General features: G+C 43.9%; 1 protein-coding gene and 1 pseudogene across 1 annotated transcript; both read left to right on the top strand.

The window, feature by feature from the left end:
• The first annotated feature begins 545 nt into the window (after positions 1 to 545).
• LOC147990863 (uncharacterized) lies at positions 546 to 1,766 on the top strand (annotated as a pseudogene).
• A 680-nt stretch (positions 1,767 to 2,446) lies between these two features.
• On the top strand, positions 2,447 to 11,389 carry LOC147990862 (uncharacterized). Its single transcript, XM_087518656.1, has 2 exons — positions 2,447 to 2,907; positions 11,153 to 11,389. Exons 1-2 carry the CDS (start codon positions 2,494 to 2,496, stop codon positions 11,387 to 11,389), a joined length of 651 nt encoding a protein of 216 aa, XP_087374782.1. The 5' UTR covers positions 2,447 to 2,493.
• The last annotated feature ends 8,577 nt before the right edge of the window (positions 11,390 to 19,966 follow it).

Here is a 19,966-nt window from a genome sequence, read left to right as displayed (position 1 = left end):
AATTGGACCTGTGCAATGCTTGTGCAGAAGAGACCACCAAAACCATTGTTGATGAAATTGGAGATAGTAAATTTTCCTTACTTGTTGATGAGTCCAGAGATGCATCTATCAAGGAGCAAATGGCTATGTGTTTGAGGTCAGTGTCGTCGTGTGTATTGTATGTGTGTCTTGTTGTGCATATATTTTCTCAAAGTTATTATATACGAATCATGCAATTGTGTCTTATGTAGGCATCTTAGCAGCCGAGGGGAGGTGATTGAGAGGTTTATTGCAATCAAGCATGTTCCTGACACGCGGGCAACTTCACTCAAGGTAGTTTTGGATGGTATATTTGCTACTCAGGGCTTGTCTATGTCTAATTTGAGAGGGCAAGGTTATGATGGGGCTTCAAATATGAGAGGGGAATTTCGTGGTTTGCAAATATTGATCTTGGAGGAAAATCCGTATGCTCATTATATACACTGCTTTGCCCATCAATTGCAATTAGTTGTTGTTGCTCTTGCAAAGTGTTGTTCATCAGTAAGAGATTTTTTTGATACACTAGCATGGTTGTCAACATTGTTAATGCTTCATGTAAAAGACATGACCAGTTATCCAAAGAGCAACATGATGAATTTGTGCACCAAGTGGAAGCCGGGGAACTTCCTGGGGGGAAAGGAAAAAACCAATTAACTAACCTTGCAAGACCCGGTGATACATGGTGGGGGTCACATCATAGGACCTTGTGTCGACTTATTTATATGCGGAAACCAGTTCTGAAGGTATTAGAAAATTTGTACAATGATGTTGATAATGTTGCACAAAGAACCTCTGCTAGTGGGTTGATAAAGCACATGGAAACATTTGAATTTTTTCTCATATTGCATCTTATGATTAGATTATTGGGCAAGACTAATGATCTATAGCAGTGCTTGCAACAGAAAAAACTGCATATTCTTCGTGCCGTGGGATTGATTAAAACCACAATGGAAAAAATGCAAGAGATAAGGCAGAATGATTAGGATGAGCTCTTCCAGGAGGTAACTAACTTCTGTCTCAAGTACAATATTGTAGTGCCAAATATGGAAGATACAAGAACTGTTAATGGTCGTTCAAGAACTTGGGGTGGCCAATTGGTAACTTACCACCATCATTTCAGAAATGAAATATTCAATGTGGTGCATGATCAAATTATTGTGGAATTAAACAACTGCTTTACTGAAAGATCTACTTAATTGTTAAGATGCATTGCTTTTCTTGATCCGAAGAATTCTTTTGCCAATTATGATGAAGACAAGCTTGTTGACCTTGCTAGTATGTATGATGCTGACTTCTTTGCATATGAAGTTAGTTTTGTCCTTAGAAATCAATTGGACTCGTTCATTCATGAAGCAAGAGTTGATCCACATTTGATGAATTGTAATGACCTTGGTCATCTTGCCATGAAGATGGTTTTGAGTAATATGCACACAACATTTCTGTTGGTTTACTGCCTTGTTGAGTTAGTATTAATATTACCTGTTGCAACTGCAACAATGGAAAGGGCCTTCTCGGCAATGAGCATTATCAAGACTGACTTGAGGAACAGGATGGGTGATGATTGGTTGAATCACAGAATGGTATGTTACATTGAGCGGGATGTATTTGTTAGTATTGAAGTGTCAAAGATCATTGAGCGATTTTAGGGTTATCACGCACGCAAAGGCATTTTACCTCGTCCTAGAGTTAATGTTTCATATTTTGTATCCAGTAGCAATTTTTTACTTGCTTTTTATGCACCGACTTGAATATAGTTGAAGGTGAATCATCTGTTACTATTGAAGATGTAATCGCGGGAAGCTAAAATCAAACAGCCTTTTGATTTGGTACCCTCTTTTGTATTATTTATCCTTTATACTGTTTTTTTGTTATGTGTTACATTATCAGATGAAGCACTATTAAATATTATCTCCAGATTCTTATCAGTTGCAAATGAGTGTTACTTTTGGCATGCCTTAGAATTGTGGTACTTTTTAAGAAAAAAATTGGCCCTTCATTTTGGCCTGGGGCGTCGGCCATTCCTGGCTACGCCGTTGAGGCAGTAGCGTGTGTGCGCGCTCAAGTTGTTGGGCTGCCCGCGTCCTGCGCGTTTGTGCGTCTCGTGTGCGAGGGCGTGCAGTTCAGCGCGTGCATGCAGCACAGCGCGAGGCGTGGAGGTTGGGTCTCGTGGAGGAATTGCATGGCCCCATGCACGAGCAGCCAGGTCACCGGGTGAGTGTGTGCACGCGTAGTTCGCTGAGTGCATTGTGTGAGCTAGCTAGACTATAACTTGGCCATGTATCCCGTGTAAAGTGTGTGATCTGGAAAGGAAAAAATGTTGTATGTGCAGCCGGACGTTCGTTGCCGGAAAAACTCCAGTGTGCATTGTTCCTTCTTTTACCTCCGGGCTCCGGCCGACTAAGAGAAAGAGAGAGCTAGTCTAGGGTTGCACCAACAATTGGTATACAGAGCTTCGGTGCGATCCTGCCAGCGGCCATGTCGCTCGTCCCTCATGGAGGTGGTGGCGGGGCGATGCCGTTGCAATTGCCGCCGCTGACGACGATGAACTACACCGCCTGGGCGATCAAGGCAGAGGCTATCCTTGATGCCCAGGGGCTGTGGAGTGCGGTGGCTCCAGCTGAGGGCGCGGCGGTAGATGCTGGGAAGAGCAAGACGGTGCGGGCGGTGATGCTGGGCGTGCTGCCGGAGGACTTGCTGATGCAGGTGGTGACGAAGCCAACCGCGAAGGAGGTATGGGACTCCCTCAAGGTTCGCTTCGTCGGTGTCGATCGGGTGCGGGCGGTGAGGCTCGGGACGCTGCGTGGCGAGTTCAATCGCCTGCGGATGGACGACGGTGACAAGCTGGACGACCACGCCGGGAAGGTCAGCGGCATGGCGGCGAGGTACGCGGTGCTTGATACGTCTCCAACGTATCTATAATTTTTGATTGCTCCATGCTATATTATCTACTGTTTTGGACATTATTGGGCTTTATTATCCACTTTTATATTATTTTTGGGACTAACCTATTAACTGGAGGCCCAGCCCAGAATTGTTGTTTTTTTGCCTGTTTTAGGGTTTCGAAGAAAAGGAATATCAAACGGAGTCCAAACGGAATGAAACCTTCGGGAACGTGATTTTCTCATCGAATACAACTTAGGAGACTTGGACCCTATGTCAAGGCACGTAACAGGAGGCCACGAGGTAGGGGGTTGCGCCCTACCCTACCAGGCACGCCCCCACCCTCGTGGGCCCCCTGTTGCTCCACCGACGTACTTCTTCCTCCTATATATATCCACGTACCCCCAAACGATCAGATACGGAGACAAAACCCTAATTCCACCGCTGTAACTTTCTGTATCCACGAGATCCCATCTTGGGGCCTGTTCCGGAGCTCCGCCGGAGGGGGCATCGATCACGGAGGGCTTCTACATCAACACCATAGCCTCTCCGATGAAGTGTGAGTAGTTTACTTCAGACCTACGGGTCCATAGTTAGTAGCTAGATGGCTTCTTCTCTCTTTTTGGATCTCAATACAATGTTCTCCCCCTCTCTTGTGGAGATCTATTCGATGTAATCTCCTTTTTGCGGTGTGTTTGTTGAGACCGATGAATTGTGGGTTTATGATCAAGTTTATCTATGAATAATATTTGAATCTTCTCTGAGTTCTTTTATGTATGATTGGTTATCTTTGCAAGTCTCTTCGAATTATCAGTTTGGTTTGGCCTACTAGATTGATCTTTCTTGCAATGGGAGAAGTGCTTAACTTTGGGTTCAATATTGCGGTGTCCTTTCCCGGTGTCAGTAAGGGCAGCAAGGCACGTATTGTATTGTTGCCATCGAGGATAACAAGATGGGGTTTTCTTCATATTGCATGAGTCTATCCCTCTACATCATGTCATCTTGCTTAAGGCGTTACTCTGTTTTTAACTTATGCATGCTGGATAGCGGTCGATGAGTGGAGTAATAGTAGTAGATGCAGGCATGAGTCGGTCTACTTGTCTCGGATGTGATGCCTATATACATGATCATACCTAGATATTCTCATAACTATGCTCAATTCTGTCAATTGCTCAACAGTAATTTGTTCACCCACCGTAGAATACTTATGCTCTCGAGAGAAACCACTAGTGAAACCTATGGCCCCCGGGTCTATCTTTATCATATCAATCTCCTACTACTTAGTTATTTACTTTGCCTTTATTTTACTTTGAATCTTTATCATAAAAATACCAAAAATATTATCTTATCATATCTATCAGATCTCACTCTCGTAAGTGGCCCTATAGGGATTGACAACCCCTATTTGCGTTGGTTGCGAGGATTTATTTGTTTTGTTCAGGTGCGAGGGACTCGCGCGTAGCCTCCTACTGGATTGATACCTTGTTTCTCAAAAACTGAGGGAAATACTTACGCTACTTTGCTGCATCCTCCCTTCCTATTCGGGGAAAACCAACGCAGTGCTAAAAGAGGTAGCAAGAAGGATTTCTGGCGCCGTTGTCGGGGAAGTCTACGCAAAAGTCAACATACCAAGTACCCATCACATACCCTTATCTCCCGCATTACATTATTTGCCATTTTCCTCTCATTTTTCTCTCCCCCACTTCACCCTTACCGTTTTATTCGCCCTCTCTCTCTATCCTCCCTCTCTATTTGCCTCTTTTTGCCCGCTTGCTTTTTGTTTGCTTGTGTGTTGGTTAGCTTGCTTGTCACGATGGCTCAAGATAATACTAAATTGTGTGACTTCACCAATACCAACAACAATGATTTTATTAGCACTCCGATTGCTCCTCTCACCGATGCTGAATCTTGTGAAATTAATGCTGCTTTGCTAAATCTTGTTATGAAAGATCCGTTCTCCGGCCTTCCTAGTGAAGATGCCGCCACCCATCTAAATAGCTTCGTTGATTTGTGTGACATGCAAAATAAGAAAGATGTGGATAATGATATTGTTAAATTGAAGCTATTTCCTTTTTCGCTTAGAGATCGTGCTAAAGCTTGGTTTTCGTCTTTGCCTAAAAATAGTATTGATTCATGGAATAAGTGCAAAGATGCTTTTATCTCTAAGTATTTTCCTCCCACTAAGATCATCTCTCTTAGAAACGATATTATGAATTTCAAGCAACTTGATCATGAACATGTTGCACAAGCTTGGAAGAGAATGAAATTAATGATACGTAATTGCCCTACTCATGGTTTAAATTTGTGGATGATTATACAAAATTTTTATGCCGGATTGAATTTTGCTTCTAGAAATCTTTTAGATTCGGCCGCATGAGGCACTTTTATGGAAATCACTTTAGGAGAAGCTACTAAACTCCTAGATAATATTATGGTTAATTATTCTCAATGTCATACTGAAAGATCTACTAATAAAAAGGTGCATGCGATAGAAGAAATTAATGTTTTGAGTGGAAAGATGGATGAACTTATGAAATTATTTGCTAATAAGAGTGTTTCTTCTGATCCTAATGATATGCCCTTGTCTACTTTGATTGAGAATAATAATGAATCTATGGATGTGAATTTTGTTAGTAGGAACAATTTTGGTAACAACGCGTATAGAGGAAATTTCAATCCTAGGCCTTATCCTAGTAATCCCTCTAATAATTATGGTAATTCCTACAACAATTCTTATGGAAATTATAACAAGATTCCCTCTGATTTTGATTCTAATATTAAATAATTTATTACTTCGCAAAAGAATTTTAATGCTATGATTGAAGAAAAATTGCTTAAGATTGATGATTTGGCTAGGAACGTTGATAGAATTTCTCTTGATGTTGATTCTTTGAAACTTAGATCTATTCCACCTAAGCATGATATCAATGAGTCTCTCAAAGCCATGAGAATTTCCATTGATGAGTGCAAAGAAAGAACCGCTAGGATGCGAGCTAAGAAAGATGCCTTTATAAAAGCGTGTTATTCTAGTTCCTATGAAAATAATGATGAAGATCTAAAAGTTATTAATGTGTGCCCTATTAAATCTTTGTTTTGCAATATGAATCTTGATAATGATGGGACTGAATATGATCCACCTTTACCTAGAAGGCGTTCCAAGAATTCTGAATCTTTTGATCTTGATGCTAAATTTGATAAAAGTGAGATTGAAGAAATTAAAACCCTAGATGTTGCTAAACCCACTATTATGGATTTAAAGGAATTTAACTATGAAAATTGCTTTTGATTGATTTTCCTTGTTGCAATCCGTGCTAAATTCTCCTCACACTTATAGTCAAAATAAAGCGTTTACTAAACATATCGTTGATGCCTTGATGCAATCTTATGAAGAAAATTTTGAATTAGAAGTTTCTATCCCTAGAAAACTTTATGATGAGTGAGAACCAACTATTAAAATTAAAATTAAAGATCATGAGTGCTATGCTTTATGTGATTTGGGTGCTAGTGTTTCCACAATTCCAAAGACTTTGTGTGATTTGTTAGGTTTCCGTGATTTTTATGATTTCTCTCTAAACTTGCACCTTGCGGATTCCACTATTAAGAAACCTATGGGAATAATTAATGATGTTCTTATTGTTGCAAATAGGAATTATGTGCCCGTAGATTTTATCGTTCTTGACATAGATTGCAATCCTTCATGTCCTATTATTCTTGGTAGACTTTTCCTTAGAACGATTGTTGCAATTATTGATATGAAGGAAGGAAATATTAGATTCCAATTTCCATTAAGGAAAGGCACTGAACACTTTCCTACCAAAGATGGCAATACCTAGATCTATTCTTGCTTGTTATGCCTAGCTAGGGGCGTTAAACGATAGCGCTTGTTGGGAGGCAACCCAATTTTATTTTTATTCCTTGCTGTTTGCTCCTGTTTAGTAATAAATAAATTATCTAGACTCTGTTTTGGTTGTGTTTTTTTTGTTTAATTAGTATTTGTGCCAAGTAGAACCGTTGGGAAGACTTGGGGGAAGTCTTGTTGAACTTGCTGTAAAAAACAGAAACTTTAGCGCTCACGAGAACTGCTGTCATTTTTATTTGGAGAGTGCTATTTAGTTAATTATTTTTGCAGGTGATTAATAGATAAATTATACACTTCCATCAATTTATTTTAGAATTTTTGGGGTTCCAGATCTTGCGCTAGCTACAGATAACTACAGACTGTTCTGTTTTTGACAGATTCTGTTTTTCGTGTGTTGTTTGCTTATTTTGATGAATCTATGGCTAGTAAAGTAGTTTATAAACCATAGAGAAGTTGGAATACAGTAGGTATAACACCCATATAAATAAAGAATGAGTTAATTACAGTACCTTGAAGTGATCATTTATTCTCTTTCGCTAACGGAGCTCACGAGATTTTCTACTTTAAGTTTTGTGTTGTGAAGTTTTCAAGTTTTGGGTAAAAATTTAATGGATTATGGAACAAGGAGTGGCAAGAGCCTAAGCTTGGGGATGCCCATGAAACCCCCAAGATAATCTAAGGACACCTAAAAGCCAAAGCTTTGGGATGCCCTGGAAGGCATCCCCTCTTTCGTCTACTTCTATCGATAACTTTACTTGGAGCTATATTTTTATTTACCACATGATATGTGTTTTGCTTGGAGCGTCTTGTATGATTTGAGTCTTTTCTTGTTAGTTTACCACAATCATCCTTGCTGTACACACCTTTTGAGAGAGCCATATATGATTTGGAATTTGTTAGAATACTCTATGTGCTTCGCTTATATCTTTTGAGTTATATAATTTTTCTCTAGTGCTTCACTTATATCTTTTAGAGCACGGTGGTGGATTTGTTTTATAGAAACTATTGATCTCTCATGCTTCACTTAGATTATTTTGAGAGTCTTAATAGCATGGTAATTTGCTTAAAATCCTAATATGCTTGGTATGCAAGATTAATAATAAAACTCGCTTATGAGTGTGTTGAATACTATCATAAGTTTGATACTTGATAATTGTTTTGAGATATGGAGATGGTGATATTAAAGTCATGCTAGTTGAGTAGTTGTGAATTTTAGAAATACTTGTGTTGAAGCTTGTGATGCCCATAGCATGCACATATGGTGAACCGTTATGTGATGAAGTCGGAGCGTGATTTATTTTTTGATTGCCTTCCTTATGAGTGGCGGTCGGGGATGAGCGATGGTCTTTTCCTACCAATCTATCCCCCTAGGAGCATGCGCGTAATACTTTGCTTTAATAACTTGTAGATTTTTGCAATAAGTATATGAGTTCTTTATGACTAATGTTGAGTCCATGTATTATACGTACTCTCACCCTTCCACCTTTGCTAGCCTCTCTAATACCGCGCACCTTTCGCCGGTATCATACACCCACCATATGCCTTCCTCAAAACAGCCACCATACCTACCTATTATGGCATTTCCATAGCCATTCCGAGATATATTGCCATGCAAATTTTCACCGTTCCGTTTATGACACACTCCATCATTGTCATATTGCTTAGCATGATCATGTAGTTGACATAGTATCTGTGGCAAAGCCACCGTTCATAATTCTTTCATACTTGTCACTCATGCATCATGGCATATCCCGATACACCGCCGGAGGCATTCATATAGAGTCATATTTTGTTCTAAGTATCGAGTTGTAATTGTTGAGTTGTAAGAAAAATAAAAGTGTGATGATCATCATTATTAGAGCATTGTCCCAAGTGAGGAAATGATGATGGAGACTATGATTCCCCCACAAGTCGGGATGAGACTCCGGATGAAAAATAAATAAAAGAGGCCAAAGAAGCCCAAATAAAAAAAAGAAAAGAGGCCATAAAAAAAGAGAAAAGGCCCAAATAAAAAAATGAGAGAAAAAGAGAGAAGGGACAATGTTACTATCCTTTTACCACACTTGTGCTTCAAAGTAGCACCATGATCTTCATAGTAGAGAGTCTCTCATGTTATCACTTTCATATACTAGTGGGAATTTTTCATTATAGAACTTGGCTTGTATATTGCAATGATGGGCTTCCTCAAATTGCCCTAGGCCTTCATGAGCAAGCAAGTTGGATGCACACCCACTTAGTTTCTTTTTGAGCTTTCATATACTCATAGCTCTAGTGCATCCGTTGCATGGCAATCCCTACTCACTCACATTGATATCTATTGATGGGCATCTCCATAGCCCGTTGATACGCCTAGTTGATGTGAGACTATCTTCTCCTTTTTGTCTTCTCCACAACCACCACACTATTCCACCTATAGTGCTATATCCATGGCTCACGCTCATGTATTGCGTGAAGATTGAAATTTTTTTGAGAATGTCAAAAGTATGAAACAATTGCTTGGCTTGTCATCGGGGTTGTGCATGATTTAAATATTTTGTGTGGTGAAGATAGAGCATAGCCAGACTATATGATTTTGTAGGGATAACTTTCTTTAGCCATGTTATTTTGAGAAGAAATAATTGCTTTGTTAGTATGCTTGAAGTATTATTATTTTCATGTCAATATGAACTTTTGTCTTGAGTCTTTCGGATCTGAATATTCATACCACAATTAAGAAGAATTACATTAAAATTATGCCAAGTAGCACTTCTCATCAAAAATTCTGTTTTTATCATTTACCTACTCGAGGACGAGCAGGAATTAAGTTTGGGGATGCTTGATACGTCTCCAAAGTATCTATAATTTTTGATTGCTCCATGCTATATTATCTACTGTTTTGGACATTATTGGGCTTTATTATCCACTTTTATATTATTTTTGGGACTAACCTATTAACTGGTGGCCCAGCCCAGAATTGCTGTTTTTTTGCCTGTTTTAGGGTTTCGAAGAAAAGGAATATCAAACGGAGTCCAAACGGAATGAAACCTTCGGGAACGTGATTTTCTCATCGAATACAACTTAGGAGACTTGGACCCTATGTCAAGGCACGTAACAGGAGGCCACGAGGTAGGGGGTTGCGCCCTACCCTACCAGGCACGCCCCCACCCTCGTGGGCCCCCTGTTGCTCCACCGACGTACTTCTTCCTCCTATATATATCCACGTACCCCCAAACGATCAGATACGGAGACAAAACCCTAATTCCACCGCTGTAACTTTCTGTATCCACGAGATCCCATCTTGGGGCCTGTTCCGGAGCTCCGCCGGAGGGGGCATCGATCACGGAGGGCTTCTACATCAACACCATAGCCTCTCCGATGAAGTGTGAGTAGTTTACTTCAGACCTACGGGTCCATAGTTAGTAGCTAGATGGCTTCTTCTCTCTTTTTGGATCTCAATACAATGTTCACCCCCTCTCTTGTGGAGATCTATTCGATGTAATCTCCTTTTTGCGGTGTGTTTGTTGAGACCGATGAATTGTGGGTTTATGATCAAGTTTATCTATGAATAATATTTGAATCTTCTCTGAGTTCTTTTATGTATGATTGGTTATCTTTGCAAGTCTCTTCGAATTATCAGTTTGGTTTGGCCTACTAGATTGATCTTTCTTGCAATGGGAGAACTGCTTAGCTTTGGGTTCAATCTTGCGGTGTCCTTTTCCGGTGTCAGTAAGGGCAGCAAGGCACGTATTGTATTGTTGCCATCGAGGATAACAAGATGGGGTTTTCTTCATATTGCATGAGTCTATCCCTCTACATCATGTCATCTTGCTTAAGGCGTTACTCTGTTTTGAACTTAATACTCTAGATGCATGCTGGATAGCGGTCGATGAGTGGAGTAATAGTAGTAGATGCAGGCATGAGTCAGTCTACTTGTCTCGGATTTGATGCCTATATACATGATCATACCTAGATATTCTCATAACTATGCTCAATTCTGTCAATTGCTCAACAGTAATTTGTTCACCCACCGTAGAATACTTATGCTCTCGAGAGAAGCCACTAGTGAAACCTATGTCCCCCAGGTCTATATTTATCATATCAATCTCCTACTACTTAGTTATTTACTTTGCTATTTACTTTGCCTTTATTTTACTTTGAATCTTTATCATAAAAATACCAAAAATATTATCTTATCATATCTATCAGATCTCACTCTCGTAAGTGGCCCTATAGGGATTGACAACCCCTATTTGCGTTGGTTGCGAGGATTTATTTGTTTTGTTCAGGTGCGAGGGACTCGCGCGTAGCCTCCTACTGGATTGATACCTTGGTTTTCAAAAACTGAGGGAAATACTTACGCTACTTTGCTGCATCATCCCTTCCTCTTCGGGGAAAACCAACGCAGTGCTAAAAGAGGTAGAAAGATTGCTCGTCTCGACGCTTGACCATGCGGCCATGATAAAGAAGCTGCTCGACACCGTGCCGGACCGCATGTACGCCGCGGTGGCCGGAATCGAGCAATTCTGCAACATGGAGAATATGGCGTTCGAGGAGGCGCTCGAACGGCTGAAGCCGTTCGAGGAGCGGACGCGGCGGCGCATGCAGGCCGGCGGCGAGCGCGCGGACGGGCAACTAATGATGATGGCGGCATAGTGGGTGGCTCGGGAGCGACAGCAAGGTGGACGAGGCTTCAGCGACCACGACAATGACGGCGCGTCAAGCAGAGCGTCGGGCAATGGAGGGAAGCGCCATGGATGTTGCTACAAATGCGGGGAGCACGGGCACTTCCGGCGCGAGTGCCCACAGCTGCGGAAAGGACCAGCGGCAGAGCAGGCTCTCGTGACCGACGCCAACGTCGACGATGACGGACTCCTCTAGGCCGTGGCTTAGGGTGTGTGTGTTGGAATAAGCCACGGCTTGGTGCAGTCGGGCACGTCGGGTGCGCACGGGACGCACTGATGCGGTCGGGCTTGTCGCACGCGTCGGGTGCGCGCGAGACATGCGGGACACAGTGGAATCATGGCGTGTGTGCGTGTGTTGCGTAGTATGTGTGTGTGCACGCTAATGGCAAAAGTTAGGTTGTTAGGCAATAGCGTGTGCTCGAGCCGTTGGGCTGCCCGCCTCTAGCGCGTTTGTGCTCGTGCGCGAGGCCGTGCAGTTCAGCGCTTGCATGCAGCACAGCGTGAGGCATGGATGTTTTTTTTGAACATCAGTACAGACACAAGCGCTCATATACACGCACATACACTCACCCCTATGAATGCACACACACACACCCTACCCCTATGAGCACCTCCGAAAGACTAAGCCGGCATATCATCTTGAGATTTACGAAGTCACTGTAGGCGCCTCGTCGTTGACGAGAACGTCTCCTCCCACTGAATGCGCTTCGCCAGAAATCCTGATATAAATCCAGGAATAAATGTGAGCACCAAAATTTGAACCCTGATGGGCTGGGAATACCAAAGTTCCTCTAACCATCCAACCACAGATTGGTTCGCGCGAGGCGTGGATGTTGGGTCTCATGGAGGAATTGCATGGCCCCATGCACGAGCGGCAGGGTCGCCAGGTGAGTGTGTGTGCGCGTAGTTCGCTGATTGTGTTGTGTGAGCTAGCTAGACTATAACTTGGCCATGTATCCCATGTGAAGTGTGTGCTCTGGTAAGGAAAAAAGCTTGTATGTGCAGCCGGGCGTTCGTTGTCGGAAAAACTCGAGTGTGCACTATTCCTTCTTTTACCTCCGGGCTCCGGCCGACTGAGAGAGAGAGAGAGAGAGCTAGTCTAGAGCCGCGCCAATAGTTTAAGATTTTTTGCAGGAAAACTTCTCTCTAAGTGGGAAGGTCCTTACATTATCGAGGAAGTTTATTGTTTCAGTGCCATCAAAATCAACAATGTCGAGGACAATAACCCGAAGATGGTGAACGGACAAAGATTCAAACATGGGATCGCCTAGAACTCAGCTGACTGAGACATAGTTATGTCTCGGTCACCTTTTTTTGAGGCAACCTCACGAAGCTTTTATTAATCTCAGTCACCTAGAACTCAGCTGACTAAGACATAGTTATGTCTCAGGGACAGATGATAAATTCCTGGGATGTCCTAACCAAACATGGCGGCCACCTCCGAGAGATAAAGCATGCTTCGCTAAGTTGTGAGCTTCAAAGTTTGAGCTCCTAAACTCATGACTGAAATTACAAAAATCAAAGGCTCAAGAATGTTCAACTATCAGTATCGTTGACAGATTCTAGGCTCTCCTTGCCTCTCACTATTCTGAGCACTATATTTCTGACTTCGTCCCCACATATATCCCAGTGCCTTTGGTAAAAATAAGCAGGAAACCCGTCTAGACCTGGAGCCTTGGTCGGAAACATCTGAAATAAAGCGATCTTGACCTCTTCCTTGGTGTACGGGGCACACAAGTTAGAGTTCATCTCAGCTGTCACGTTCCTCGGCACATGGTGCAGCACTGCATCCATGTTCTTGACCCCTTCAGAGAGATATAAGGACTTATAAAAATCATTAGCTAATACCTTGTAACACCCCGGATATGAATTTCCCAATATGTATTCCAACTCTTGACGTTTCCGGCCTTAAGTTATTTTATTTTCTCGGGTTCGGGTTTTTGTCTCCGTGTGTTGTTGTCGTTGTCATGCATCTCATATCATGTCATCATGTGCATTGCATTTGCATACGTGTTCATCTCATGCATTCGAGCATTTTCCCCGTTGTCCGTTTTGCATTCCGGCGCTCCGTTCTCCTCCGGTGGTCATTTCTACCTTTCTTTCGTGTGTGGGGATTAAACATTTCCGGATTAGACCGAGACTTGCCAAGCGGCCTTGGTTTACGACCGGTAGACCGCCTGTCAAGTTTCGTACCATTTGGACTTCGTTTGATACTCCAACGGTTAACCGAGGGACCGAAAAGGCCTCGTGTGTGTTGCAGCCCAACACCCCTCCAATTTGTCCCAAAACCCACCAAAACCCTCTCCATCATCTAGAGCGTTCGATCATGATCGCGTGGCCGAAAACCGCACCTCATTTGGACTCTCCTAGCTCCCTCTATGCCTATATATAGACCCCTCCTCTAAATTCGCGGATCCCCTCTCCCAAACCCTAAAAATTTCATCTCCTCCGCCGCCGGACGTGTCCACACCCGCCGGACACGCCCGCGCCGCCGCGCCCGACCACTCAGAACTCGCCACGTGGCCGCCGCCTCCTCCCACCGTCGCGGCCCGCCCGGCCCGCAGCGGGCCCCCGCGGCCCGGTCGCCGCCTCCCCGCGCCTCCTGCGCCCCGCCGCCCGACGCCGCTGCCTCGCCGCCTTCGCCTCGCCGGCCGGCGCCGCCATGCCGCCGCGGTTCGCCTCGCCACCGGCCGCCGACACTGCGCCGCCCCGCTCCGCCGACACCGCGCCCGCGCCGCCTCGTCCTCCTCACCGCCGGATCCGGCCGGAGGAGGCCGGATCTACACCTCCCCTGCCTCCACGCCGCTCCATCGGGCTCGCTGGAGCCGCGGCGACCTCGCCGGACTCGCCTCGGTCCACGTGCCACCGAACCCTAGATCTGGAGGTCCAAATTTTCTTTTAAGTCCCCGTTTTCCCAGATCCATATGCCCTTTTTCATCTTGCTATATCTCCGCATCCGTAGCTCCGTTTTGGGCATATAGCATATCAAATTGTTCGTCTCAGAGATTACATCATTTCATTCCATTGCATCATTTTCATTTGAGTTCATCTTGATGCCAGAAATGCTGTTGGTAGAGTGCTACTTGGGATAATTGTCAGATCTGCTGCTCCATTTAGATATTTGTCATTTTTGCCATGATTTTTGTGTGCATGATATGCCCATGAGCTCTACATATGTTTTGTTAAGGATTTTGCCATCTTTCCAGAGGTGCAACCCATGTATTTTTGTGATGTGTGTGGTGACTAGCACAAGCTTGCAAAGTGAGGCACTTGGTAATGCTGATTTCAGGGACTTAGCATTTTCACTAAGTCCTTGAGCTGTTTAAATCATATGGCCATATGTTCATGTTGTTTCCTAGTGATCCGTGCCTCTTTTGAGGATGATCAGTAAGGATGTTTTGTTAACCTTGTAGTGCTCTATCCATCCATGTCTTTGTTTGCAATTATGGAGTACCCTAGCTTTAGCCAATCGAGCTCTACTTTTGTCATTTCGTGAATCTGGGCAGATTGTCTACTTGTTAGCGATTTTACCGATGATGTTGTAGTTGATCTGTGCATGCTATGCTATTGTTCTTGCCATGTCTAAATTTTATTTTGTGTATTATTGATGGGTGTATGCTTAGATGGTCATGGCTTGCTCTGTGGTGAGTGCATCGAGCTCGTAAACATGCCTACTTGATATCTGTTTCAGCATGCTCCAGTTTTCACTAAGTCTGTGATCTGATTATGTTTTTGCCATGTTCACATGCTTGCAATTGTATTTTCTGATCCCTTTTGGCTCAAGGTCACTAAGGGACTTTTGTTAAGCTCTTTGAGTAGCTCCATGCCATGCTTTACTTTGCCATGTTCAGATCCTGTAGCATGTAGTTTTGTTGCTCCGAAGAGTGCTACTTGATCTGAAATTCCAGACAAGTGTTAATTTCACTAAGTCTGAAATCTGTTTGCCATATGCATTTTTGCCATGCTTGTTTGAACCTGTTAATGGATGAATTGGCCGTAGCTCAGTGCTAGACTTTTGTTAAGCATCATGAATGCATCCCTGCCATGTATTTTGGTGCCATGTTTGGATGCTGTAGCATGTTCATCTTGTTGCATTTAGATGGCTACTTGTTGTAAATCGCAGAACGTGGCCATATTTGAATCGCTTGCCATTTCCAAACCGTAACTCCGATTCCGGCGTTCTTTATATCGTTTTCAAGCGATTTCATCTCATATTTCCAGTGGCACACTTGGATTTCCAAGTTGAGGCTTGCATATGCATCCCGCATCGCATCCCGCATAGCATACCACCCTTACATCATATTGTTTGATCCTTGCACTTGGTTGATTGTTGTCCTTGTTGCTTGTTTGTCTTGTTTGGGTAGAACCGGGAGACGAGTTCGCTAACGAGGAGCCCGTTGAGTTTGCTTTCGAGGATCCAGTCAACTCTGACAACTTTGCAGGCAAGATGATCATACCCTTGAAATCACTACTATCTTTGCTTTGCTAGATGCTCGCTCTTTTGCTATGCCAATGCTACGATGCCTACCACTTGCTTTCAAGCCTCCTAAATTGCCATGTCAAACCTCTAACCCACCATGTCCTAGCAAACCGTTGATTGGCTATGTTACCGCTTTGCTCAGCCCCTCTTATATCGTTGCTAGTTGCAGGTGAAGATTGGAGGTCGGTCCTTGTTGGAACATTATTTACTTGTTGGGATATCATTATATTATCTTGTTATCTTAATGCATCTATATACTTGGTAAAGGGTGGAAGGCTCGGCCTCTCGCCTAGTGTTTTGTTCCACTCTTGCCGCCCTAGTTTCCGTCATATCGGTGTTATGTTCCCGGATTTTGCATTCCTTACGCGGTTGGGTTATAATGGGAACCCCTTGATAGTTCACCTTGATTAAAGCTTTTCCAGCAATGCCCAACCTTGGTTTTACCATTTGCCACCTAGCATCTTTTTCCCTTGGGTTTCCGGAGCCCAAGGGTCATCTTATTTTAACCCCCCCGGGCCAGTGCTCCTCTGAGTGTTGGTCCACCTGTCAGCTGCCGGTGGCCACCAGGGGCAACTCTGGGCTGGCCTACCCGTACCTAAGACAATCTGAGTGTGCCCTGAGAACGAGATATGTGCAGCTCCTATCGGGATTTGTCAGCACATTCGGGCGGTGTTGTTGGTCTTGTTTTAACCTGTCGAAGTGTCTTGAAGAACCGAGGTACCGAGTCTGATCGGAACGTCTCGGGAGGAGGTCTATTCCTTCGTTGACCGTGAGAGCTTGTCATGGGCTAAGTTGGGACTCCCCTGCAAGGATTTGAACTTTCGAAAGCTATGCCCGCGGTTATGGGCAGATGGGAATTTGTTAATGTCCGGTTGTAGATAACTTGAACCTTAACTTAATTAAAATGAATCAACTGAGTGTGTTACCATGATGGCCTCTTCTCGGCGGAGTTCGGGAAGTGGACACGGTGTTGGAGTAATGCTTGCGCAGGTTGCCCTCTAGTTTCTCGCTCGCGCTTTGCCTCCTCTTCTCGCTCTCTTTTGCGAATAGGATAGCCACCATATTTGCTAGTCGCTTGCTGCAGCTCCACATATTTACCTTGCCTTACCTATAAGCTTAAATAGTCTTGATCGCGAGGGTGCGATATTGTTGAGTCCCTGTGGCTCACAGATTACTATTACACCAGATGCAGGGCCTGATGATTCCGCTCCAGGTGACGCGCTTGAGCTCAAGTGGGAGTTCGACGAGGACTCCCAACGATACTATGTTTCCTTTCCTGATGATCAGTAGTGGTGCCCAGTTGGGGGTGATCGGGACCGTGTCGCATGTTGGGTTATCTTTTATTTTGGCGCCGTAGTCGGGCCATGAGTGTTTGAATGATGTAATGTTATTTATGTACTTGATTGACGTGGCGAGTGTAAGCCAACTATGTTATCTCCCCTTTTATTATCTATATATTACATGGGATGTTGTGATGATTGCCTAACTTGCGACATATGCCTTCAATGTGATTATGTCTCTAAGTCATGCCTCGACACGTGGGAGCTATAGTCACATCGAGGGTGTTACCAGTTGGTAATCAGAGCCTTCCCCGACCTTAGGAGCCCCATTGCTTGATCGTTTTTAGCGGCCGAGTTGTGTCTAGAAAAATGTTTTGAGTCATCTAGGAATTATATATCGAAGAGTTTAGGAATTCTTTTTACTTCCTAGTCTCCTCATCGCTCTGGTAAGGCATCCTGACATAGAGTTTTGACTCTTCTCTTCTCAAATTTCACTAAATTTTTTTTAGGATCACGCGGGTATCTTGGAATCGTTCCGATGATTTTATGACGAGAACATTGTCTTGGTGCCTCCGGTCAGGGGTTTTGTGGAAGTGTCCCGGGGAGTTGAGCTCTGAGGTGTTGTCGTCATAATTTTATCATTGCAGTTCTGGAATACCTGAGTTTAGTACGCCGACATCGAAAATCTCTTTTATGCAGTTCGTTGGTGAGATAACCTCGACGCCACCCAGTACTGGGGCGGGAGTTCGGGAGTATCGCCATAACTTGTATAACGGATGCTTTTCAAAGGTTGAGGTAGATGGTTTCCGAAGTTTTCTCGGTTATGTGTTGAAGGATTGATACAGCTGGATGTAGGATTTGCTAGATTTGGGTGAGATATTATGCTTCCCCTGTATCCCCAACACCTGATTGCATAACCGGAAAGGTTCGGGAGTTTCATAGGTGGGAATTCTTGTAGCTCTAGTTCTTCTTCCACGAATATTTGGTTTGAGATTGGGATTTCTTACCGAGTATTCATTCTTGATCCATACCTTGTTGATTTATTTCTCTACCTAAATTCTACGTGGCTTCTCAATTTATGGATATGTGACCATTTCAAGAGGAATGCATTCGTACATTTTGTTCGGATGTGAAGACTATATGTTGCAATTTTCATTCCGTTGGATTCAGTTTCATTTATCTGTCTATGTGCTAACGGTGGTCAACCTCTTCAGGATGGCTCCCGCTAAGAGCACCAATCAGAATCAGAATCAAGATCCGCCACCACCTCCCCCTCCTCCGGAGGCATGGCAAGCTGTGATGGGCGCAACCAACGCAAACACACAGTTGATCATGTAAATTCTCCAAGAGCGCAACCAAGGCAACCAAGGGAACCAAGGCAACAATCAGAATCACTTTGCTACACTCAACCAGTTCCTTGCTAACGGGCCAAAGACTTTCAGCAATTGTGTTGAGGCAACCGATGCTGACGATTGGCTCGTGGATCTGTGCAAGCATTTCGAGTGCAGTAACGTCAGGCCTGAGGACTTTGTCAAGTTCGCTTCCTTCCAACTCAAAGATCAAGCTGCAGAATGGTTCCAGCAGTACAAGGATTCTAGAGGTGGACGTGTGATCACTTGGGATGAATTCCGTCAAGATTTCAGAGCTCACCATATTCCCAGAGCGTGGTTGAAAGCAAGCGTGAGGAATTCCGCAACCTGAAGCAAGGCTCTTTGTCTGTCTATGACTACAACAAGTTGTTCCAGAAGCTCGCCCGCTTTGCCAAGAAGGACGTACCTGATGAGAAGAGCATGATATACCAGTTCAGGGGTGGTCTCAGAGAAGAAATTCAGCTAGCTCTTGTTCTCTTCGAGCCCTTGAGATATGATGAGTTCTACAACATGGCACTGAAGCAAGAGGCCGCTCAACTGAGGTGTGATGCTTCCAAGAAGCGAGTCAGAGACACTACTCCTTCTTCCTCTACTCAAGTGGCCAAGCAGCAGAAGTATTGGCTTCCTTCTCCTCCGTTCCGTCAGCCGTATCAGCAGAAGAGCAAAGGTGGCAGTGGATCTTCCCACCCACCCAACCTTGGCTTTCAGAACAAGACTTCGTCTCAAGCTCCAAGATCGAGTGCTCCGTATCACCGTCCGCTTTCAGAGGTCACGTGCAACAAGTGCCAACAGAAGGGTCACTATGCCAACAAGTGTCTCAATCAGAGGCGTCTTCCTCCTCCTCCTCCTGTGAGATCGGCAAGTACAGCTATGGTCAAGCATAACCCCAAGCACGCCAAGGTCAACTTGATGAATGCAGCTCAGGCAGAGGACTCGTCAGATGTCATCATGGGTAACCTTCCAGTTAACGATATTCCTGCAAAAGTTCTTTTTGACACGGGTGCATCGCATTGTTTCATCTCAAGACCGTTTTCATCTAAGAATGGTTTGGCTTTGCAAATTTTGCCTAGTCCATTAGCAGTTGTCTCTCTCGGTAGGCGCATGCATGCTAACTCCATTGCTCCGGATGTTACTATCACTTTGGGAGACTACAAGTTTCTATCTTCTCCTACGGTTCTTGGTGACTCGGATATTGATCTTATTCTCGGAATGGATTGGCTTTCTAAGCACAGGGCGCATCTTGATTGTGCAGCCAGACAGATTCAATTGACTCATTCGTTTGAGGATGTAATTGTCTTTGCCGCTCGTGATAATACAATCCGTCTGTTTTCCCTCAATGAGAAGGGTGAACTGGATGCTATCTCGCAAATTCCAGTCGTTTGCGAATATCAAGACGTCTTTCCAGAAGAGCTTCTAGG

The sequence above is a fragment of the Triticum urartu genome, chromosome 1A, assembly GCF_056163025.1.
Source record: "Triticum urartu cultivar PI428250 chromosome 1A, HENAU_Tu73, whole genome shotgun sequence".
NCBI lineage: Eukaryota > Viridiplantae > Streptophyta > Magnoliopsida > Poales > Poaceae > Triticum > Triticum urartu.
This window is presented reverse-complemented; position numbering and strand designations above follow the sequence as displayed.

Coding starts and splice junctions, on each gene's coding strand:
- LOC147990862 (XM_087518656.1), top strand. CDS start 2,494: ATGTCGCTCGTCCCTCATGGAGGTGGTGGCGGGGCGATGCCGTTGCAA. Junction 2,908..11,152: donor GCATGGCGGCGAGGTACGCG/GTGCTTGATACG, acceptor GTGCTAAAAGAG/GTAGAAAGATTGCTCGTCTC.